The sequence below is a fragment of the Pollicipes pollicipes genome, unplaced genomic scaffold, assembly GCF_011947565.3.
Source record: "Pollicipes pollicipes isolate AB1234 unplaced genomic scaffold, Ppol_2.1 Scaffold_4295;HRSCAF=5057_pilon_pilon_pilon, whole genome shotgun sequence".
Taxonomy (NCBI): domain Eukaryota; kingdom Metazoa; phylum Arthropoda; class Thecostraca; order Pollicipedomorpha; family Pollicipedidae; genus Pollicipes; species Pollicipes pollicipes.
This window is the reverse complement of record NW_023596461.1, coordinates 24,263,408-24,288,818: the sequence shown is the minus strand read 5'-3', so window position 1 is coordinate 24,288,818 and position 25,411 is coordinate 24,263,408. Positions and strand designations below refer to the sequence as shown.

General features: G+C 53.5%; 1 protein-coding gene across 1 annotated transcript in view; it reads left to right on the top strand.

Moving 5' to 3' along the window:
- LOC119097325 (uncharacterized) overlaps positions 1–25,411 on the top strand; it is a gene marked incomplete in the record, with an annotated part of 38,222 nt that overhangs the window by 9,058 nt on the left and 3,753 nt on the right. Inside the window, 1 exon segment of the mRNA XM_037220373.1 lies at positions 2,410–2,540. Coding sequence (XP_037076268.1) covers positions 2,410–2,540 — 131 coding nt within the window.

Here is a 25,411-nt window from a genome sequence, read left to right as displayed (position 1 = left end):
AGCTCGGCTCGGGTCGAGCTCGGGTCGTGGCCGGGTGTCCGAACGCCGTCCCCAGTCCGGCGCGGCGTCGCCGTCCGGCTCCTCCCGCGGCGTGCAGCAGGGCCACGTCCAGGCGGGGGGCGCGGACGGAGCGGTGGCCTGGACGTGTGACGCTCGGTCCGCTGCAGTCACGAGCGTGCCCAGCGACCCCGCTCGGCCGCACGTGACGCCGGCGGCGCCAGAGCGCAGCAGGCACCGGCGCACCCAGAATCAAGCGGGTGGGGGCCGACATTTTCTTGCTTAAGCATATTCATGTCTGCCTAGCTATTAAGTATGCTCCGGTCATTGCTAGTGCCATTAGTTTGGTTTTCAATTGCCGTTTTGCTAATAAACAGTGTCCGTTTTGTTGTAATGCCGGTTTGATGCCTGTTCAAAAGTTGATGAAATGTTTTTACATGGGTGGTTTTGAGGTTGAGGTCAGAAACCTTGCCACGCATAGCTTGTCACGAATCCGATGGCCTTGTTATCTCATTAATTTCCCTCCGTGTGTTGCTATGTGGTACGAAATAATCTCGTTCGTGTCACGCCACACCGGGACACACCCACTACGAACAGCGTAACCCCTCGAGGTCGGCTACCAGTTGACCATCTTTGACTAGTCAAGCAATTGATTCTGTTTCTGGACGCGAATATGGTTTGTCAGCCTAGTACTTTATGCGATACTTTATGAACTGAGCCGAGGAGACAACAGTTAGCAATTTGCTACTGTTGTGGACTATGAGGCGGACTCATATATTACCGCAGCTCAGCCAGCTGTGTTAATGAGTTAAAGTTTATGGGCGCAAAACCTATATGCGGGGGGGCGTCTATAAATACGTTTAGCGTCTTCGTCCATTTTTCAACCCTCTTTTCCCTGGTTGTATGCTGGTTACGCCTTGCGCCCCCCCCCCCCCTGTTTTCACTGTCTTAAGCCTAACGTCTCAAAAAAGTAATGTCCTTTTTCCCCTGAAATAAGTTGAACTAGAGATGTGAAATAGCTAAGGGGCGCGTTCCTTGTACTCGGAGGAAGACAGCATTATTCGGCGTTTAAGTTTTAACTCGTTGTTAAAGATATGGACATGATTTGCAGCCTCACGTGAGCGTAATATTACGTTGCCCAAAGCCTCCCCGCCATCGCTTGTTACTCTTCTGTAGCCCTCCATTACCCTCACCCTTCCCCTCCCTCCCTTCAAACGCAGCCTAATTATAGACGGTCTCTTGGCAATACTACACCGTTTCTTAAAGGCCATATGTCGATAGGTACTGTAACTGCATATTAAGGAATGTGGCACAGAGGTGATTCCAAAGTTTGTTTTGAAAGTAATAAATACATGCTATTGCTGATATGTGTGGAAAGTAAAGAAAGCTTTCTAACGTACCAGTGATTTTTTTTTACTCAAAGCTGAATTAGCCAAAAAATGGACAAAACTGTTCAAACAGCATTAAACAAATACTGTCCGTTTTCGGCTTTCTCGTGTTTCTTTTACAAACATGGTCATTGACATGCTTAAGATCATTTATTGCTTTACAATGAATACATATTAACACACCTTATCAGATATGTGTGTCACGGCATCAGTAACTGGTACCAGGATCAGTAGCTGATTACGGCATCTGTTTTCGAAGCAGTTTCCTCTTCGAGACATGCATATGCAGGTTGGCATGTTCATGGTGATATTTTGTGGATATCATTTCCGATATATTCATGGTATTTATTATCTTCACTAAGTGTGCGCACTTGTTCTCACACTGCATGTGCGACCACGTTGAAAGGTACCCACAGATAGCAAATGACATTGACTATAAACTCCTGGCTTTCCTGTTCAGCACACGGATAAAAAGCATGTGCATTTGAACGTGAAAAAGTGTCTGGTTATCTGACGTACCTAGTACCCCAGTGTGCACGCTATGCCTTAGCGCTGTGGCGGCCGAAGGTCTATGAATATTCATCTGCCGGAAGTTGCACTGTTAACCGGCCGTAACTCAACCCGAAACAAAGCACAGTTAGCACGCTGATTATACAAGTAATGCAGTCCGTCAGCGGGCAGCCGCCGGCGGAGGGCCCCCGGCGGCACCCGTCGGATCAGTGGGTCGAGGACCCTCACCCACGCCCCCGCCCACGCCCACGCCAGCGCGACCCGCGGCGGTCCGGGCGGCCCGTTCGGGGCGGGGTGAAGCTTCTATCCCTGCTCGGTGCCCCAGTTTTGCTGCCCGATGCTGGGACGGCACCGGTTAAGGGCTAGTGAGGGGGACCTTCACCCGTCCTGGGAAGGGGGGGGGGGCATTGGCCGACGGCGAGCGGGGCCTGCTAAGTCTGAACAGGAGTGCACAGTCCGTCCGTCCGACCCGAACCCTCGCACCGGCTCAGTGACGTCACCCGTCCACTTCCAGCGCTGCTCCGGGACATGAGCTACGAAGAGCTACCGGAAACGGAGGGCTTCCGGTCTCTGCCGGACGTGTGTGACCTGGGCGCCACGTCACCGGACGACGACAGCTCCGACCTGCGCGTCCGTTCTGCGCAGGTCAGTCACCGGCCCATCCTGCGCGGGTCAGCCGCCCGCGCTGGCGTGCGCCGCGTCGCCGCCCAGGTCAGGTTTCGCGCGACGCGGACCACCCAGTGGTCGCACACGTGTTGCAGAGCCACCTGACAGGCGACAATGGGGAAAGCGACAGCGGACTAAGATTGCTGAGAGCGATAGACAATAATGAAGATAACGCCTATGCATTTGCGAAGTCGCGATTGATGCTAAACGAAAACTTCGGACAGCATTTGGCTGCTATCCCTCCCATGCTGTTAATCATTGATCACTAAAGCTCTTTGCAGCACTAACTGTTGAACGAACACAGCTCGAGGGCTGAACGGAGACCATCGAACTATGCCATGGAATATGGTCATTGCGTGTCCCGAGATCGATGGCGGTTAGCAGAGAGCGGAGAGTGCAAATTCTGGCCTCAGCTCGGGATGGCCGACAGATCTGGACAATGCGCCCGCGATGATGGCCTGTGGCTGCAAAACGTGTCGTAAAATCATTGTTTGCAATCCGGGCATGCCAGAGCTGCATGCCTTACAGTGCAACGGAAACGTCATTTCCAGCGCCTTGCAACATTTTGGATCTAGCTGTCGATGTTAGCAACGTTCAGATTCTTGGGGAGTGCTGCGAGTCTCGGAGAAATTTCATTTGATGTAGTTAAGCGAGTTTCTGCCCTTAAAAAGATACCTAGATGTACCGCGACTGACTTTAAAAGCGTCCTGTCGAATTGTTCGGTCCATGCTAACCTTCAAAACTTTTTGGTCCCAGTGTCAAACATGTTAAGAATTACAAGGGCCGATATCCCTTGACACATACAGTAGCATTTAACAAATTTTGAAAAAGGTAATGTTGGGAGCGTGTTTGCATACTTTACGACCCTATCGCACCTGCGCATTGAATTTACTGGCATGAATCTGCTATTGAGTGCTTGTGTATATGGCCATAAATTTCCGAGAATGGTGACTGTCAGGCAACCGCCCTGGATCCACGCCTCAGCCTCAGTCTCAGCCTCCTCAACTCAGTCCCATGACATCCGTCCGCCGCCTGAAATATCCAGCACGCCGCCAAAAGCAGCGCGCGGTCCGAGAGGCCGCCGGGCTGCTACCTTTTCCAGCGCCCGGTCGGCGGACCGGATGGTGGGAGAGGAAAGCCTTAATACCTCCATGAGCCTGACAAGGAATGTCCGCGACTCGCCCTGATCATGCTTCAGGAAAGGAGGGAGCCTCCCGTCAATAGACCCAGTGGTGTAGCAGCATTGGAGCGGAGCTCCCGTGCTTGTTTTTGTCCTTGATGTAACGCCGCTCCCTCTCACTTCTCAGTACCAGGATCTCGGCTGAACTTACGAGTAGCTGTCCTCGTGATTACTGCACAACATGGTACGGAAGACATGTTTGCTGCGGTTGAACCATGAGCCCCTGATCACAATAAGCCTCACATGGCTTTTTCTCCACAAAGCCTTGTTAGCCTGCCCCTGGCCCGGGTTTGAGACACCCGCGCCCGGCCGGGAAGGGGACCTTGGCTTCCCCGGGATCTCCAACATCCAGACACGATATGAGAAAAACAAAAATACCGCTTAAACGTCTTGTCAAATCATGAAAAGTGCCCGCAAAATGATTGCCTATAGGTCAAATGTGGGGGTCACCAGAGGTCACGAAAGGTAAAAAAGATCGCCGTTCCGATGGATGCCATTGGAACCTATGTTACCACGTCACGGCGGAAATTGAGGGCACGAAAATAAGCGTTAAGACTGTGCGGAATAATTCCAACAATCTCTGTTCGCCCAGTAGGGTAAGGTCAGATCAGGTCACCGTTAAAATTTGACCTAACAGTAGCCTAAAACAAAGACGCTTTCTCACAATGTGCTTCTTGCTAAGTTTATTATTTAGGTGCAGCTGTAGGAAAAAAGTACTCCAGACACAAAAATATTACTTTTGGCTTACCTAGAAGTCATCTAAGGTCAACTTACATCAATTTTCAAGCCATCCAAATGAAAAAATTAAGTGCTAACCGGGTCTATGTGGCCAGTGCAGTGTCCTTCTGTAGTCAGGAGAAGTGTGCTGTACATCTACAGGCACTCAAGATTGCATAGCTGTTGTCTACATTATGCATAGTCCCTTCGACGTTTGGTAATGTATTTGTAGCAAACGAAGAACGGGCACGTTGTAATATGAAATTATGCGTCCTTAGCTTTACAAATACAATGAGAAGGTGGTCATACGCGTCACATTCTCTCATCTAGCCTCTCCACAAATGGTAACAAAGGTCATTGGCCTTAGGTGACATCACATGACCTTGCATGTCATCACGTGACCTGTTGCAAGCTCATTATGTATTAGAATGATATCCCGACATATTTTCAGTGAAGTATTCGAATTCTGCACTCACACTTACCTATTAAAACTGTCTATTTTGAGTTCAGCATGTGTTTTGCAGAACGCACCCATAGAGGTGGGTCATAACCTGGCCCAACGCCGTTTGCTCTGTACTAATATGATAGTTGTGTAAGTGAGCTAGTACGCTTTATCTCATATAAAAACCAAAATTACGCAAAATGCGTACAAATTTGCATCATGTACGAAAATAGCAAATTGACCTCACTTCAGGTCACTGACATTGCATTTTCAGAAATAATCTGAAATAAACAGACTGTAGGTATTACCATGTTCTATTGCCATGGCAAGTTGGAGCAATTGCAGATTATCTGCAAAAAGTTATGTGTGGTCAAAGTGTTTTAGAGGTTGACCTCTTTGGCCTCACCTAGGCCACTGGTACTAGTAGACAAAAGCCTCAAATTTTCACAAAGGATGGCAAATTGATAGACGAACAGGTGATAAAAATGTTGCACTGCTGCAAACATTGGTTTTTGACCTGTGCTCGAAGAACTGCAGGCGAAAGCCAACTCGGCGGGCGCGCGTTGGTTGACAGTTGGCGCTCAGTGGCGGCACGGTACGCCATGGCATGTCCCGACGCCTCCAGCCAGGTGTTTTTCACTCTGACCCAAAAACAGCACTGACCCAGCCAACAAACCGCACGCCACTGGTCCGACATGGGCGCTGCGTTCGCGGCCGTCCGCGCGCGCCGGCGGTAATTTGCTTATCGGTGTTGTGCTGACTGACCCCACTGCGCCCAGGACGCGGGTTGCCAGAGACGGGCCAGTGTGGGTGGTATCGCACGCTAGGGTGCCGATACACCGAGAGGTGAGCAGCACTTGGTCGGATCTGCCTTGGTTACTGCTCGCAGTGCCGGTGCCTGATCTGTCCGGCGCTGCGCCAGCAGCACGGTGCCAGCACTGACGTCACCGAGGAGCCAGACACCGACGGCAGGCCCGGCTCTGGGCGGCCTTCGCTGGCCGGTGCACAGGCGCTCGCAGGGAGAAACGCTCGACGTGGTGAAACGGACAATTACGTTTTCTCCTGTGAAATGCCTCCCTTGTTATGTCACACACGAACACATAACTGGAGGAGAGGAATATAGAGCCCGTGAAATGTGGGTAAGAGTCTAGAAATCCAGACCCTTCGTTTACGTCCCGCACTTGGTCGCTGTGATGATCCTGTGTGATGTTTAGAACTGACGAGCGTTTGCCATTGTTTGGCCATCAAGCTCCAGCAGTAAATAACGTCACTATATTCCATGTGATCGGTGGTATAACCGGTGACTCCGTGACAGCGAGTGATCCTTCGAATCATGCCACTCCCAGCAACCAGGAGAGAGCTCCACCATTCAAAAGATAACCAAGCTGAGAAGTGGGCTATAAGAGGCACGAAGTACAAAACGAGGTCACATTATCGTCACTAGTACAGCTATGTGAGACGATCTGTTTGGTGGGAGGATCACGGGCCGCATTACTCTGCGAAGCGACCGAAGATGAGTGGCAGGCAGGCGTTACCAAGCCCATGAAGTTGCCGCACTTCATCATTGCAACCGGTCTGTGAAGCGAACCTGGGGGAGGTAGCATTACGGCTTTCTCGTGGAGAGTGGTTGGCTTTCAAAGGAGGGGTATATCTGTCAGTTGTGAGAAGGATGGCATGGAGGTGGTGCTTAAATATGGGTGTGCGAGACCGGTCTTAAAACGACCGGCAACAGATAAATGCCCAGACTGCGCATATCTGAGCGACTGAACTGAATTGAACTGAATTGAACAAACTGAGCTTACGTCAAATACAGATGAAAAATGTATTCATGCTCCGGAAACACAAACTCCTCCAGTTATGTATTCGAGTGCGGCATGATTGAGAAGGCATTTCACGAGATATGAGTAATTGTCTGTTTTACCTTGTCGAACGTCGAGAAAACAATAATGTTTCATTGCTGCAGGAAATGAGACGCATGAGTTACATTCCGCACTGCTTGCAGTTAATTTCTATTGCCTGATGAAGAACAAGGATCCCTGAAGATCAACTGGGCTTTGAACAGTTGCAAAAATTGCTTCCTTACACACTAATCGATCCATTCACCACTATTCACCATCACATATAGTCAAAATGCAGCAAAAATTTTAATTGTCTGGGATTGCGACGTCATGTGTCGGATAAGTATCTTGCTAACACAATACGCAAACAATATTTTCAAAATCACTCTCGACAGCCTCAGCCCCTCTAATTGCACAGCATGAGTCCTCACCATTACCGAATTTGGAAAACATCATCCGTTTATTGGTCTAAAGTGGCGAACCCCCTATGGGCCCAGAGCGCGTCGGTCGGCCGAAGTCTGGAAAGACCGGGCTCAGGGGTGGCGGCGTGGATGTTTTGCCGGCGACTCGTTTGGCACCGCGCGCCGCTCAGATCCACACCGAGCCGTCCCGGCCCGCTGATTGGCTCGAAGATGGATCATTCGGGGCGGTAATCGGCCGAGAGCACCCGCGGAGTCGGTGACGCTGCCCCCTTCTGCCGAGAGTGCCCGCGGAGCCGGTGGCACTGCCCCCTCCGGCTGAGAGTGCCCTCGAAGCCGATGACGCTGCCCCCTCCGGCCGAGAAAGCCCATCGGACAGAGAGCCCAGTGCTTACTGTAGACGGTAGCCCCGGCTAGGTGCGGGCAACACTGTCGGGCGATTTGTTGTCACAAGGGCATGATGGATCGTCGTGCCCCCGAGTCGCCACCTGGCACCATACAAGACGCTGGAGGCATTCAATTACAAGCGTCCCATTGGTGTTTGCCCCCGTCTTTTCCCGGTCCCTAACAGAACTGCGGACGTCATTACACTGAGAGGTGAAGAGGGGTGATGGGAACATGCATCACTTCACCGCTAGTTTTTCGGCACGTGAACTACCATGCGGAGTAACAAGTAACTGTATCTATCCATGCCATCCGCAGAAGTGCACTGCTCCTCGTCCAGGTCAAAAGTTAGTGCCCTGCATAATGAGAGCGTGGGCTGCCCGCGTTGTTTTGGTAGGCGGCTAGATAACCGCCTGGCGACTCGCTGCTGGCTGCAGTGGTCCCCATAAGCCACAGCGCCACCAGGCGGCAGCCCCCGCACGTTGGCCAATCCTGAGCGATTGAGGAGGGGCTCCCGAGCGCGCGCCGTCCCACGCCGGGACCGAGCCGCGACAGACATCGGTGCCGTCCTCCCCGCCGCCGGCGCCGGGGCCGCCGACGTCTCCGCCTCCGCCTCCGCCGGTGGCCTTCTGAAGCGCTGCCGCGGTCGGGTGGAGGCGCGATTAAGCCGCCGGACACGGAGTGTGGCGAGCCGGCGCCGACCCGGCCTGATGTAATGAGCCTAGTCGAGATGCCGACCGGCGGCCCGGTCGGCTGCCCGCGGCGACAGAGGCTGGGAGCGGGCAGAGCGAGCGCACAGGAAGCCGGGGTCACGGCGGTGGCCACTGCAGGTCGCATTCCGCGCCGCCGCCCGCCTGAGGCTCGCGCCGTCGTCGGATGGGATCTCGTTACGGTGAGGGGTGGACGGGGGCGCGGCAGAGCGCGGGGGAGGGGAGCGTGATGCATGCTGATTGCGCGCCGTCCGAGGCGCCTGCGATGCCCGCAACACCTGTTCCCGGCATGAAGCATGGACGTGGCGCGGCCGTGCAGGGAAAGGCCGTTCCTCCGGCCGTGCAGAGGAGCCAGCGAGCGTTCGGTCCGTCGACACCACTCGAGGGGCATGCAGGCGTGGGATTGTCCTCTTCGCACGACTGCCAGTCCCGGGTACCGCCTTGTGTTGGTGCCGGATATGCTGGCGAGCCCTCAGAGCTTACCGCCGAGGCGGTCCGCAGCGTCGGCCAGGTTCGCTCCCGGTGCCGGTCCTGTGCCGCAGTGCTCACCAGCCGCGCGTCACTTCCAAGGATGAGCCGCCCGGCGGAATGCCACGCATGCGTCAGCGGGAGATAAGACCGCTCAGCGGTGAGCTAAGTGGCGCCACGTCTCAGCCGTCGGCAGGCGCCGTGCAGATGTGGCGTGCAGCTTCAAACAAGCTCCGACAAAAGTGCTAAATATCGGACACGGTCGGCCTCATCTGGGCGGTGCAAGGATGGTCGATTTAGCAAAATGCCATGCACGTGACCCGAGCGGCGTACACAAAACACTGGGGCGTCGGGTCGATGACCGTGCGCCCAGCTGTGCAGTCCGCCGCGGCGATATCCGGTCGTAGATCTCTGCACACATCCGTGACTGGGGTGTCTGCACCGGGCACATTATCCAGCTGGGGATTGACAGTTGGCCCGGGCCGGCCAGCGGTAGCCGCCCGTCGTGCTCCTCTGACCTCGGCGGCCACTCGCCGCCGCGTGTGCCCTCGGGGCGCACCCTACGACCCTTGAACACACCGGGGCCGACTCCGCGCGGCCGCCAAGTGCTAGCTCTAATTGATGGGACGGGGCCTGGTCGGCCACTTCGCTCGCGGGCGTGACCTCTGGCTGACCCCGCTGCCGGACGGAGCGGTAGCGCTAACGCGGGGCGTGGGTCAGTTGGACGCTAGTGGCGGCGCGGCGTATGTGAGAAACGTGTGCGTGAGTCGTGGATCAGCAGGGCTGCCATTGTCGTGAAGTCAGTGTGAATGTCATACGGAAACATTGGTGAGGAGTGGCCACAGCTCATTGGGCGCAAATACGGGACGTATGGCGTGCTGCATTTTATTAAGGCAGAAAGCCGGTTGTATGGGAGCTAGACAAGCAAAAATGGGTCGGAACCTTTTACAGCACTCATGTTGATTACACTTTTCTCTACTTTCCTCCAGACCAACGCTTGGGTCGACCCTCTTTGCGCCTGAGCCCCGCGGAGACTTGCCAACTCCGCCCCCCCCCCCCCTTGAGACGTTCTCGAACGGCGAGGTGCTGGGGAGTGGACCGTCATGACCCACCTCCCGCCGGCGGTATTCTCAGACCGTCTCGTGCGGCAGAGCGTCGTGAGGTGCCAGCTTCCTCGCCGTCGGCGCCGGCAGGCCCCTGGCTCGGGAGACGGGTAACGGCGGCGGCCTCGATCGGCTCCTAGAGCTGTCGGCGCCGGCAGGCCCCTGGCTCGGGAGACGGCTAACGGCGGCGGCCTCGATCGGCTCCTGGAGCTGTCGGCGCCGGCAGGCCCCTGGCTCGGGAGACGGCTGACGGCGGCGGCCTCGATCGGCTCCTGGAGCTGTCGGCGCCGGCAGGCCCCTGGTTCGGGAGACGGCTAACGGCGGCGGCCTCTATCGGCTCCTGGAGCTGTCGGCGCCGGCAGGCCCCTGGCTCGGGGGACGGGTAACGCCGGGGCCTCTATCGGCTCCTGGAGCTGTCGGCGCCGGCAGGCCCCTGGCTCGGGAGCGGGTAACAGGTGCGGCCTCGATCGGCTCCTGGAGCTGTCGGCGCCGGCCGCCGCCGCAGCCGCGCTCGTGGGCCGACGCCGCCTGCAATGGCTATCTGGCCGGCCGGTCGGACGGCCGCACGAAGGGGCCGCCGCGCCGCCTGACAGCGTTCGCCGGCATTATGTCTCGGCCCAGCTGTCCTCAGAATCGGAGTGGGGTGACGGTGGCTGTCTGGCCGACTGGCACGGCTTCCAGGAGGGACGGCACCCGGTTGGTGTTAGGGTGCACCGCAAAGCTGAGACGGTGACCAGAGGCCCCGGACGCGATCCGAGCCGCGTCTGTTGACGCTTCGAGAGACGGGGCGCGATCCGAGCCGCGTCTGTTGAAGCTTTGCGAGACGGGGCGCGATCAGAGCGGCTCCGGCTAGAGCACTTTGCAACAAAAGCAGGAAAATAGCGCAATACGTCAGTTTCGCTGCTCACAACCTAACTTTTGAAGCGATGTGAGGCGTTGCATTTGATTACTTTCGGTGCAGCTGAAGCAGACGCCTCCTGCAAAGCTTTACGAAACATTCACGGTGAAGTGCCACGACTTCCTGGCACATTTTCGGCCGCATCAGTTATTCCGCATCCTCTTATCCAGTGCATCAGCACAGCACTCGGGGCTTGGAGACGTCACATCCTTTTCCGTACCGTGGTGGCGTCTGTGACTGATGATGGCATGCAACCGCCCGCTGAGCCCTCGCCTTGGCAAGGTCGCGCAGACATTGCATGAGTCCGGGCCTGCATGTTGGCGCTCACCGGTTAGCAGTGTCCTCCATGCAGTGGCGGCGGCAGTAGATGAAAAGTCCTTCCGTGAAATGGCTTGCGCCGCAGACTCAACAACGTTTAACTTGCATGAGTGAAGGCTTTGGCGACTGCACGAGCCAACCACGCAAGCTTTCTTTCCGTACCTGCCAAATCGTATTCTTTCGTCGCCCCTGCGCCGGATAGATATATCATGCCTCCTAATGGTGCAAACAAAGAAAATTCTTCCAGTGTTATCAATACATTGGGCATGCTCCGCCCATTTAGTCCAAAAGATGGCGTCGTAAATTGGCAGCGGGCTCACGCGATCCCCGGTGGCTCCACCTGTGGTGGCCAGCCGCATGCGCTGCTCGTCCTGGAAAGCGTAGGTGAGGGGTGCAGGCCGCCTGCGGCGACTTGACGGTGGATGAAAGCGGCTGCCCGCTGGCAGTCGGGGATTGCCTACCAAATGTCGAGATTAGATAGCAGACTATTTGTGAGGAAAACAGGACCTGACCGGCTGCACACATGCTGCCATGAAAACCAGTGCCGTGTGTTTAACGTTCAAAAAGAGCAGACTTGCATCCCTTCGTTCGCGCGACATGTGCAATTCTCCAGATGCGACACGATTTATGTCGTTGACGGCGTTCTGCGGAAAGCCGTTGTCGCCCTCGACTTACGTGGCTAAGATGGAAAATGCGCGGCACCTGCGGTATCGGCAGCGGGCGCCAAGCTTGTAATGGCGGTGCATGCTCGCTGTCTGGGTTAACAAAGCCTGTGCTCTGCTGGCGCCAGGACCTGTCGGCCTACATTAAGCACATTAAGGGCTCCAGGGCCGGCGCCGGCAAAACCTGCCGCGCTCTAAGCCACACGCCTTGGCTGGCGCTGGAGTGGAGCCGGTACTGAAATGGCATATTATGCATTTTTATGATTCGGCCAAAGTACCGATCCCACAGACCCCGTCACAGGCACGTTCCTGAGCGCCGCATCACAGTCCCTGAGCGCCTCTGATAGAGTCGCCAAGGCCTTCTTTGTCTCTGAAACAACCTCTGAGACGCTCCACGCATCTGCTGTGGTGTCGACGTACTGCACGACTCTGCCAAGGTCGCCGAGGCATTGTTTACCTCTGTCACGGTCGCTGAGACACTACAAATCTCCACCTCGGTCACCGAGACTCGCGAGGTCACTGAGGTCGTTCGTCTCTGTCGCTGCTGGTCGCCGGTGGCTGTCCGTTCCTGCCACTGATGTCTTTTCGTCACAATTGGTCGCTGTCGCAGCTGGGAGTGCTCAGGCACCTGCTTAGGCTAGCCGCTAGCTTACCATTTGTCTACGTAAATGTGCCATGACTGGTCTTTAAGTCGCCGCCCGTCTGTGTCACAGTCGGCAGCTTCGGCACCGCCCTTCTGTGTCACAGCTGGCCAATTTGGCAGCGTCGTCTGTGTTATAGCTGGCCACTTCGGCAGCGTCCGTCGGTGTTACAGCTGGCCACGCCGGTGTCATACCTGGCCAATTCGGCATCGTCCTTCAGTGCCGTAGCTGGCCCTTTCAGCACCGTCCGTCGATATCATCGCTGGCCAATTTGGCATCGTCCGTCGGTGTCATAGCTAGCCACTTCGGCAGTGCCCCTCCATGCCACAGCCGGCCACTGAAGCATCATTTGTCCGTGTCATGGCTGGCCACTTCGGCAGCGCCCTTCCGTGTCACGTGTGGCCACTGAGCTCTGCAGTTTTGAATGTTTGCAGCCGAGCAGTGTTGCCAATCCCAGGTATCAATGCTAGATGTGGGCGTCTTCTCGTAAGTCTCTCCACTTTGAACCCACCCCCGGAGCTTTTCATGCACCGAACTAGCCACTGACAGAGTTCTGAATAGGGGATCGTCCGAAGAGATCGCGGGAGACGATGAGTTACGCTACATCTGATCATCCAGGCTTTCGGTTTTAGATTGCACTTTCTGGCATGGCGTGAGTTTGTCCACGCTCGCGCTGTGGCAGTTCACCTGATGCTGTGGTCGTCCGGAGCACGCGAGGAGGCGCGAGCGTGACTGTGCAGTCGATCAGCCCGGGTTTCATCCCGGTCAGGTCCTGGAATTGCCCTAACCCAGCCCCGCTCCCCGGCTGCCGGTTCAGCGTAGGCTTACCTGGTCGGCTATGACGTTGTTCCGGCTTCCCGGTGTCTTTTCTTCGCCTGAGATTTCAAGGTTATGCACGCTAGATCCGCTGTGACGTGAATGAGCACTGTAACGGACGCCCCACCTCTCGCTCCTTGGTGACAGTCGGCCACGTCATGAATCGCGACAAATGCCCGGGCTGCAGTTGTCCAGTTATTTCCGTTTCGCTGACACAACGCTTCAGCTTTTGATTCTATGTTGACGCTGGTGTTTATACATGATATGTAGCAGTGTGCGGTGGCGAAGCAGTCCTCGGTTATTTTTCTTTATCGTGAATATTTAATTTTTCCTCGCGGCTATGGCATCACGATGTAAGTAAATAAGCAGTGCGTCGCCCTGTGACTGATATTTATAAAACCCGATATGTTCAAGGAGCACCCAGATCACTTCCGCACGAGACCAAAAACAGGTATGTGGTGTTTACCCCCACATGTTCTCCGCTTAGGGTACACCGACTAAGATGATATTTTTCCAACACATGCGAAATAGCGGACGATATAGCAGCAAAAGTATACACACAGAGCGATGCAGAAGGAATAAACACTGGGCGGAAGGTACCTATACCATGCTTTGATTTACGTTATTTCTTTCTGACGTATCACTGAGGAATAATGCACGCCTAGTTTGGTGCAAACCTGCTTGAAATTGCTATGCGGCTATTTGCATAATCGGTCGTTTGAGCATGAGTGACTATCATTGCAAAGGATTTGAATAGGTCAGGGTATACCAAGATCTTTACTGCCAGTTGTGAAAGCGCAGCGCCACTCTTCTCGCTGACATACCAACTGAGGTGGGCGTGTGACACCTGGCGTCGGCCTCCACCCCTCCCTGCCGCGCCAGGGGCAGGAGAGACCCTCCGGGGCCATCCACACTCCACACACCTCCCCGGTGGTGCAGAGGACGGGGTGCTCTGGGTCAGCCCATCGCTCCACAGCCCTGGCACACCAGGGGCAGGAGAGACCCCCGGGGCCGTCCACACTCCACACACCTCCCCGGTGGTGCAGAGGACGGGGTGCTCTGGGTCAGCCCATCGCTCCACAGCCCTGGCACACCATGACCGGGAGAGACCCCCGGGGCCGTCCACACTCCACACACCGGTGGAGCATAGGACAGGGCTCTCTGAGTCGGCCTCCACCCATACCTGGCACTCTAGGAGCGGGGGAGACCTCCGTGGCCGTCCACACTCCACACACCGCTGGAGCATAGGACAGGGCTCTCTGAGTCGGCTCCACCCATACCTGGCACTCTAGGAGCGGGGGAGACCTCCGGGGCCGTCCACACTCCACACACCTCCCCGGTGGTGCAGAGGACGGGGTGCTCTGGGTCAGCCCATTGCTCCACAGCCCTGGCACACCATGGCCGGAAGAGACCTCCGTGGCCGTCCACACTCCACACATCATCCCGGTGGTGCAGAGGACGGGGTGCTCTGGGTCGGCCCATCACCTGGCACTGGCTGCTAGGGTGACGGCGGGCGGGCTTTGCGTTTTTGGCTATTGGCAAGTGCGTGATCGCCATGACATTGTGATTGCTGGAAACACAGGTGGTTGAATCATACTCGACTTTGTGCACTTTTCTAGATCGACTTTTTCTGGACGTATGGCGTGTGAAACCAAGCTAAGCCTGTTATAATCGTTTGTCAGCTGTCTGAACCGGACCTGTGAGTATAAGACATTTTTCCATGCTCGCCATACGCCTTCAGGATAAAAGTGACCTCTGAGGTTTTTCCTTTTTTCCTGTAGCGCTATCTGCAGGACTTTAAGGCAGCGGCTGGATCCGATAAACGACGCCAACTTTCGGAGAGATGCTCCCGAGGCTTCAGACGTAAGACTCTGGGCTTTCCCTGCCGCCCTCCCGCGCAGCATCACGGGCCCTAATATGACCGTGCTGGGATATAGCCAAACACAGTCGTTACTCAATCAAGTCGGTGAAATCGATCAAATCCAATGAAATCAAATCGCATCGATCTGTCACGGTTCGATCGCTTTTAAGTGCATGCTAAACGTTATTTCCGCTGTTTGCCTGGCAGTGGGCAGCTTGGTACCAAGCCCTGCCTCCGCGACCGTTGCAGCTCCGTCGGCGTTCTCACACTGGTACCCCTCTTTATGGCTTGACCTCTGATAGCCGGTACATAACTCAGCAATTACAAAGGCATGCGAACGGGACCTTACCACTTTGCAGCTGATGGGGGCAGGACGTGAACCCTACTGTGCCTTGCTGACCCTAAAGAACCGACTGCAATGCGTCTTCTTGGCAACTGACAGCCTTTTACAGAACCGATCTAAATTACGTACTGCCTTGACGACTTCCCAGTGGCACGTCTTCAAACTCCGACTGGAAAAGCCCGAGCCGTTCTTGTTTGTCGACGCCGCTTCTCGGCGCCGGCAGCTGGGCAGCCGGGTAACCGGGCTCGGGTGCAGCTCACGGCGGCCGACCCTTCAAGGTCTCATGCATACATCGCCGGCGCGGCCTGGGCCGGCCCGGCGGTTTGTTGTGCGCGCCGCCGCTCGGTGCTAGTCCGCTGTGCTCCATGCAGTCTCCGCGGCGTGGTAGTGGCGTGTGCTGGCAGTGCAGTCGCTGGTTGGCCGGGTGACGCAAGCGCCGGTCAGGGTGAGGCGGGGGCTTTCGCGCGAAGCCGCCGGCAGAGGGCTCGGCCTGCCGGCAGACAATATCCGCGGTCGCGCTAACTATTTCCTTACGGCCTATCCATCCGCAATGGGAATGTAAAATGCGCGATGGAGATACCAAGCCTGGCTGTCCTTTTGTATCGAGCACGCCGTGTAGTTGGACGACGGTCCACCTTGAGCCCTGTGTTCGCATATCTTGCACCTTGCATTACTTGAGGTATGGAGTGGGGTGATTGCCAGATGAGTTTGCGCTTCATGTGGAATTTCAAATAGCATGCATCTGCTTACGTCAGTTCATCTTGTCATCATCCAGAGCTTCAAAAACGCGAGTTATGTCACAACTTTCTACAATTTCGATGATGTGTCTGGTTTTATCATTTGCTCGATCCAAGCCTTCAGATCACCGCCATTCCAATGACTTGCAAGGCTCCAACACATTCAGGGCTGAGTTGTGATCGGCCCACTGAGCTCGAAAGCCATATTTCCATACCAGTTCGAATGCCGCAAGTGAGGCTCCTGTCATTTTTTTTTTCGCTTAGCACTGTTCCGGCAGGCTTACCATGGCTTCCGTTACCATCAATGCGTATAGTTTTTCCACGCTGATCGCTCCAGTATTTTCAACAGACCGGCTCTAATTCAAGGCGCTTACCCCAACTATGCGACCTGATGGGCGCCCGGGGCGGTGCGCTCCCACCGTTAGCCCCTTTTCTAATGGCCGGTCCATTGCGTGGCGGCCAGCGCACGACCAGGCAATCTCGTCCGCGCCGTCGGCCGGGCCGGTGGAGAGCGGCTTAACTCGCGACACGCTCCCACGTGCACAGCACGGTCAGCTGGCGGCGGCGGCTGGTGCCGCACCGCGCCGCGCCGCGCCGCGCCGCCGCCGTGTTTACGAGCGGCGGTTGGATTAGTATCGGGTGACGGCCGCCGCCGCCGAGAGACCCCACTGCTGATTGGCGACGGCTCGGCAGAGGGGCGAGCCGGCGCGCCCGGCGACGGCAGAGAGCGGGGCGCCAGGTGACATGCCAGCAAGGTTATTGGCTGAGATTGGGGAGATGCGTCCGCCTGATTGGTATGTCACGGCCAATGAGGCTCGGCATGAGACAGCCCGCGAGAACAGGAAGAGAACAGAAGCAGGCGAGAGAGAGAGAGAGAGAGAGAGAGAGAGAGAGAGAGAGAGAGAGAGAGAGAGAGAGAGGAGAGAGAGAGAGAGAGAGAGGGAGAGAGAGAGAGAGGAGAGAGAGAGAGAGAGAGAGAGGGGGGGGGGGAGAGAGAGAGAGGAGAGAGAGAGAGAGAGAGAGAGAGAGAGAGAGAGAGAGAGAGAGAGAGAGAGAGAGAGAGAGAGAGAGAGAGAGAGAGAGAGAGAGAGAGAGAGAGAGAGAGAGAGAGAGAGGAAAGAGAGAGAGAGAGAGAGAGAGAGAGAGAGAGAGAGAGAGATGAAATAATTAAGACAGAGAAACAACGACAAAGTGAATGGGAATGGGAGGGCTATAAACCGATGAGATGGACGGAGATGGGCGATAAGTCACGGCCATCAGATGGACATCGAGAGGTGCAACAGGATGTGCTTATTTAATCAGACGAGATGACGATGGGCTGGTCGTAGTTTGATGTCAACCACGTGACGTGGCCAAGGATAGGTGAATGAGCAGGTGTAAGCTACGGAGTGTGTATGCATTTTTGTTTGCGCCAGGCAGGATCATGCTGCAAACATGGTCATGGTCATGATCATGGAATGTAAACGCGATGTCGAGGTGGGACTTCCACTCAAACGAACGCAAACAAGAGATTGAGGTCTCTCTGGCTATGCTGTTGGTTTTGCTGTCTGAACCGCCGTTCTGGGAAAGCTGTTAAATAAAAGTAGAAGTGTTTTACATGGAATCTCCAGTTGTTTAAATGTTTAGTCAGTTTTGTTTAGCTCTACGACTTTTAGAGACGTTAGGATACGAAAAGAAATACAAAAAAGTAAAAAGGCGCGACAGGTAAAGAAGTAAAAGCGCTAGTGGTTTTAAGGTTCATTATTCTTCCACATCACCATAGGTTTAATCCAAATAATATTGCCTCAAGCAGTGGATGGACCATGACTTCTGGACCATGACTCACCCCGTTGTTCCGGTTACGCATACAGCATATTGTCAGATTACGGCTGATCGCTAAATATCTGGCGTCTAACAGTAGATGCAAATTGCAAACAATTTTTTTCATTACTTCGAGGCATTATATACTTGTTACATAAACTATTATCATCTCATCGGATTTTGCACAGTAGCCGGCTCTATCTCAAAATTGAATTAACTCATTACTTTAATTTCAATGTCTGCTGTGTCGTTAGAGGTTTTTTTCCGAAACAAGCTCGTTCAAAATTACTGGGAATTCTTCTTTTCAAGAAAGAAGTGCTTGGACTGCTTTCAGAGAACTCTGTTGGAAACAGAAAAGCACTCACAGAAAAGGAGTGGAAAAAAACGTTTATTGCTATGAACTTTTTGTTAGAGCATATCGTGTTGCGGTACTCTCACTTTTGTAATTTCAGCCTGATTCATGGTTAATTGAACTAGACAGCCGATTACCAGAATAACCAACTAACGATACCAAATTTTGCACAGCACAAAATGTACAAAGTAAATGGCGTTGCCAGTATCAACACCAATAATTTATGCGTGCATTTTTCCAGATGGTCGTCAAGGCTAGTTCTGTGCTGAAAAAATTACTTTTCATTGTGCGATAGTTTACACAGAAGAGTATCGCACAATCACGCGGGTATCCATCACGGGCTGACTGTGCCCAGACTATGCCGCCTATGCCAGCAGCACCATTCAAGTTCAATGGGGCCTTCGCCCCTTTACCCCACCGGAGCCCGTTGAGTGTGCAATGTCTAGTTTAGGCCGGTGCTGCCGGCGCCCGGCCGGCCGGTCAGGCGCTTCCCGTGCTGGGGCGGCGGCACCGCTCCATCCCCGGCCCCGGCCGCGCCGCGCCGTTATGGCAAACGTCAGCGGACGCATCCGTCATCCGGCGGGCCGCCGACAGACGGCAGGCCTTGTTGCCAGGCGGCGCGCGGGCCCGGCGCCGGTGGCGCCCGGCTCGCCGGCCTGCGACAGCCGAGGACCGGTGGCCTGCCTCGGATGGGGACTGTGCCAGCTGTGGAAAATATGAGCGCCTCTGAATGAACAACAATGGGCGTTTGTCAATCGGTGGGGGTGCTCGACAGGGTATCGATATCGGTATTTAAGCCGTGTAAGAAGGGTTTCGGAATGTGACGGTCGAGTGGTACCACGGGAGCCCGGGTTCGAGTCCCGGTTACCCCATGGTCCCCCGGCGTTGGAATAACCATTGCAGTCGTAGGCCCTCTACATGAGAGTGCGCAACGACGACGTGCGTTGCGTTTCGTTAAAATGAAGAGAAATCTTCGATTATTATTGTTCAATGCAAAAACGAATAATAGCGCATAATAATTTTTAGGTTGTCCACGACAGGAGCCGTTTTTACATAGGCTGATTGTCGATTATTGATGCTAAAATTGTCCACGGGAGGGCTGGTTTTGAGCCGGTTGCGTTCGCCGGTGGATGTTTTGTTCTGGCAGGCTGGCATTACGGGGGCGCTCGGTGAACAGTAGCAAGGTCGTGCGGTCTGCGGCCTGGCCCCTCCTGGCGCAGAGGCGGGCACACAAAAACTGACGCGGCAGACAAAGGATGTGTCGGGACCGCCGTATTTTCGCGCTGGTAATGAGATCGCCGCGATAGGGGCCGTAAACAAGGACCTGCGGAAGCTCCGCGGCCCGGAGCACCTGCCAGGAGCCTCGGGGACCAAGGCAACCGCACGGCGAGATCAGGCCGCCGCAAATGCCGCCGATTCAAACAGCCATGACAAATTCCCAGGTGCCAATTCCGTCCGCGGAATGAGAGCGTTTTAATAGCGCAAGCCAGGTGAAAACGTCGCCTTGAAAGTGAACTGTGGACGGACCCGCGTCGCCGAGCCCAGAGGCTGGACTCGAGGTTCGCAATGGTGCAGTGAACACGGCGACCTAGTGCGCAGCGGCGGTGTCGCGGCGCGGAGTGCGGGTGCCGGGCTGACCGGCGCGATGTTCCTGCTGCGGGCGCTGCCGTCCGCACGCGCGGTCTGCTCCGGACGGCCGCCCGAGGAGACCGTGGACGTGTCGGCGGCCCATGCGGCCATTCGAGACAGCGACGGCTTCTGCCCGCTCGTGCTAGTCGAGTTTGTCCAGGTGAGGTGAAGGCCAGCGACCACTTGGACACGTTGGGGTCTGTGGCTTGGCTCGCGCCGGGCGGGCATGGTAGTACATGTAGATGGAATGTTAAATCGGCTTCTGTTAATCATGCAAAAGGCAAAGACAGTTGCGATTACAACTGCGATGAGAGCGTGAATCACGTCCTTTGTTGTGTTAGACGTGGTGTGTGCGGTTGAAACAGGGGTTTCCCATTCTTGTTCATTTGCGCCGTTGAGGCTTACACGGCTGTTCTTATCTGCACGTGTTAGCTGCAGCCCGGTATTCCTGTTTGCCTGCACGCATGGCAGCGTGCACAGTCGCCTCTAAAGGAGCCCGACACCGAGCCGACGGCTCGATGCCTGGCTGTCGGTGGTGAGAGTGGGCCTGTTCTTCCCCTGTTCATCCGAGCGCGACCCTCCATTACACAGCGCCTATCTTGCGTTCTCATCGGAGCTGTGCGGGCGTTTTTCTCGGCAGCAGTGTCGCCATGTCGCCGCGTTGTAGGCCAGCTCCCTCCGCGTCTATCTGATGGCGGCAGTGCGCATGCGCCATGGGTCGACGGCAGCCGGCGTGTGGCCGGCCATTTGTTTCGCTGGATAATGATGACCGTAACGAAGTGCACTAAGCGCTGCACGATCGCTGTATGCGCTGCTGGGGCGGGACCGGGCGGACTAAAGCATCGCCTCCAGGTGGCCCAGCGCGCTTTCAATGCACGTTATACGAGGGCCGCTTTTATGCGTCAGCATTTTATTGAGCCATTGTACAGTGAAACCATTAATTTGGAAACCTGTTGACCTGATAGCATTCAAGCCACACGTGGAGATTCGGGTGCGTTGCCATTTTATGCCGGCTTGATGGGCTGACGCCAGTAATTAGATGATTGCTGTAATCGCCACGCGAAGTCATCTGTAATGCCGGGAATGGTGTCAGAAGTGCTGAATGGCAGCAACTTTGTTCACCCTTTTATTTTCATCCATTCATCCATTCATACACCCATCTGTTGCGCATATGTCACGTTACAGTGAACTGGGGAGGATGCCTCAGTAAGCCGTTCAATCGTATACCGGATATTGAGCCGAAGCCGCTACAGAGTTTCAGCCTCCCCACGGCTAATTTTCGTTCAAGCTGTTATTCTAGATTTTCTATTTACTTCTAAAATACGTAATCAAGTAATCTACCGGCACAAGTCTGCACATCAGACTTGGATGATCCACCTATCACTCCACAAAAAGGCTTCAACACATGAGTGGAAGCGCAGTGGAACAGACATCATAAGGATAGTAATGTTCACACGCGTCCGTAAGACACTTCTACGGGATTTGCGCGTTGTAGACAGAGTAACAGAGGACACCCCAGTCCCTGAAAAAGTAGTAGGAAGCGCCACTGAAGTGCAAGTACTCAGCTCTTCCAATGCCCACAGCTGTAGCCCAAACTTAGTCTCAAAACCGTCAGTTGAGCTTGGCGCGATGTAAGAGAATACGTCCACACAATTTCCTCTTCCCCTCACCTCCTCCTCCCTCTCTCTCTCTCTCCCTCTTCCTCTCCCTCTCCCTCTCCCTCTCCCTCTTTCTCTCTCTCTCTCCCTCGTCCTCTCTCCTCTTCTCTTTCCCCTCTCTCTCCCCCTCTCTCTCCCCCTCTCTCTCCCCCTCTCTCTCTCATCTCCCTCTCCCTCTCTCCCCTTCTCTCTCACCTCCTCTCTCTCCCATCTCTCCTCTCCCTCTTCCTCTCTCTCTCTCTCTCTCTCTCCCTCTCTCTCTCTCTCTCCCTCGCGTATCTGATGCCCTCTGAGTCAACCCTTCCTTTTCTCTCACTGTTTTCATTTCATCCGGTGATGCGAAATGCAACACACGCATTGACGTTTTTCCCGCCTGAATCCTGAAGTCCTGGCGCTTTCATCGCCAGCTTTCGCCTTGACCTTCTGGGTCAGGCCTTCAGAAGTTATTCAAATCTCCATACAAAAACATGGCTCCCGCCGCGCCTGCATCCAGAAACAGGTTTTCCTGGTTCGAGCGCGTGACGGAGCCCTTGCCACTATCACAGATGACGTGGGCGATAAGACCCGCCGTCAGCCCAGCCGGCCAGAACACGAAACATCGGGCCCGAGCCGCACCTGTAAAAGCAACGATGTCTCTGATCTAAGCGTTTTTAGACGTCTGGAATAGGTAGTGTGGAAGCGTGACCAGAGAAATCCTTTGGTTTGCTGTCACTTTTTATTTATTTGTTGTTTCCTGACTGTTTGTTGTGCCTGTTCAGACTGCAACCTTTTTACCACGCTTTTATCATTCATTGGTGTTTCGAAGTCACTAACGGCAGTAATTAGTGGGGTACCTTGGATTATTTTTAAGTAGGATGGCTTATTTATTGGTTTGTGGAGGCAAGCGAAAGGGTCCATGCCAATGTTATATGTTGATGATAATGTCATATCTTCTCTACAAAATCCGCGCCACGTCCTTTTAACGTAATGCTGCGGAATGTGGAGAAAGTGGTGCAATTTCAACAATGAAGTAATTTTTCCTGACTAGCATTTCATCTTTATTATCGGCCAGTGCTCTGCCATTTCGGTTTGTTTGTGGTTTTGTGTCGAAGCCTTAAATCTTTGTCTGTATCGTGCTAAAATGTTTCGTTGATAGCCCTCACACTGCGTCTGCGCGGATTCTCAATATGCCCGATCCTGCATGATTTCACGTTTGGATGAGGTGTGCTGAGTGGACTGCCGGTACCAAGTCAGCATCAGTGAGTGGAAGTTGAACATGTTGTCATAACATTATCTCTTAACACGTGCCCAGGTGGCTGGTCGAATACTCTTCGCTCGAGTGGGGATCAATTTGACTCCGCTGAAATCTCAGAAATTAAGAAAGCTAAAGATACCAGATTTACAGGGTGTGTTGGGCCGTACGTCAACTCACTTGGGTCAAATTTTGAGCTTCCTAGACTATGATCTTTGGGTCACATAAGGTCAAACAAAGTCAAACTCCAGTTTGGTCCCCAAAGTTCCCCAGAACCTAGATGCCTGTTCTAAACTAAAGATCACGTGCTTATTTAAGGACAGTGACCTTGTCTGATCTTTTGATGGTCTTGGTGACCAAAACTATACAGCACTGATTTGAGTTTTGCATTTGAATAGGCGACAAAGATTACACTAGACAGTATGTTCCTAAAAACAAAACGCTGACCAGGGTTATTTTAAGTCAGAAGCCTATTATATCCTTAATGCAGTCTATGGAAGATATACATGAGGTTCCTGTCATCAATAAATTCGAAATGAGGTCCAGAAACCAACCATACAGCAAACCCTAGAGTAATAAAACAGGTTGATTTTGACCTTGATCTCCCTCATGCCTGACCCTAGATTAATAAAATTTGTGCATTTAATCTTTGTGTTGCCTAAGAAAGCATGTCAGAGATGTATGGCTTCGTCTAACACTCCGCTGTTGCATTAGATTGAACGATTCCCTAGAGATTGACTCCACTGAATCCATGGCTTGAATTTGACCTCCCTTTGGTCCCTCGTCTAACACTCCGCTGTTGCATTAGATTGAACGATTCCCTAGAGATTGACTCCACTGAATCCATGGCTTGAATTTGCCCTCCCTTTGGTCCCTCGTCTAACACTCCGCTGTTGCATTAGATTGAACGATTCCCTAGATATTGACTCCACTGAATCCATGGCTTGAATTTGACCTCCCTTTGGTCAGCGACTTTACAATGTGCATCTAAGCTTTGGTACCAAACGATTTACTATTTAATTTTCTACAGAAAATATGCAAAATTTGGCGCGGCTGCACCGCACCGTTCGGAAGCCATTCTGGAAAAATCTTCGCGGGTCAATTTGACCCCCATCCGAAGGCGTGTTAGATGACATGGTGCGTTATGCTTATGACATAGGAAGATCACTGTAATAGTAGCTCTGGAAAAGTGAGTGCCGTTGATATTTGGATCCGCCTTGTAACGAATTTGTTCTTGCTGCACATTCACACCGAATGTTTGGGTCGTTACGCCTACGTTCTACACATGCACGACCTGTATATTGCGATCCAATTATCTTGGGCTATTCTCTTCTACTGCTGTCTTTTCCTTTCCTATTCAAATGCCAAAAACGTACTTGAGAAAAGACAGAAAGGGAAGCCCAGGAAGGCTTTCTTGCCGCCACAGGGACTTCCGTGAGAGACGATCTACTATGTCGATAAACGCATATGAATTATGATAACGTGCGCTTCGGCCACGCAGACGGAGCGAACGGCTGCACATGTGTCGGACACCGGCCCGTACGTCAAATTGCATTATCACGTGACGTCTGGCCGAGCTGCCGCTGGGCTGTCGTGTGAACTGAACGTTGGATTCAAAAAAGCTTAAAACTTTATAATGTGCTTTTAACAGTGCCTGCCCGTCGAATGTGTCCATTGACACATAGAAGTTGTTGGGCAGTGAGGCGTGGAGCTATGACCCAATAATCAAAATGACTTCTTACAATCAACTTTATCGTGACGCAATTATTTGGCGCATCATCGGTGGAATACCGCTGGTGTGGAGTAACAATATGTAGTTAAATATGGTATTAGAGTCATTGAGTTAATGGAGTTGGATACATCACAAGTAAGAGTAACAAATTATAGCAAAAAGCGAATTCAGTGACAAAAAATATACTCATAACTCACGAAACCATAAACAAATTAATGTCGACAATGGTAGATGTGAGTTCTCTGCGCCCGGCGTCGGCCATCTAAGCAGGTGTGTGTGGTCATGCAACCCCTCCCGATATGGGGGAGGGGGGTGGGGCTCTAGATCCGTCACAACAGATAGAGTGGACTCAAACAAAAAGGATACATATTGGATGTTTGCCATTGATCCCCAGCAGATGGCATGTAGCTGATTTCACTTGGCAGAACCTAAAGAAGCCAATTAACTGAATGCATTTCTTTATCGCACACTAGGAGCCGGCAAATGACCATACTGCGGTGGTGCTTCTTTGGTTGCAGAGTAGCTTGGCCTTTTGTGGAGGCACGCTTAATTTAGGTTTTGTCAGAAATAAATTGTTTTATTGCAGAAAAAGGTGTCGACATCGAAAAGGATTCGAGCTGGCGTGGCTTAATCTAGAAAATAGGAGTTAATGGCATTCTTGAGCCAAAAACACAAGTAAAAGGAGAGGGGGTGTATTTTGTGTAAACACACACGAACTTAGCACACTCATAAGTTTTAAATAATTAAGATATCTTATCACTCTGTGACGTGCTGTTATTAAGTGCTGTTCTGCATTGGTCTGTTACGTGACATGATACAAGATTATGTGAATGCTGAGTGCATGTATACGCTTATTTCATCTAAGGTTGACGTAGGTAAAATGTGGGCGATTAAGGTTTTCTTGAATCATT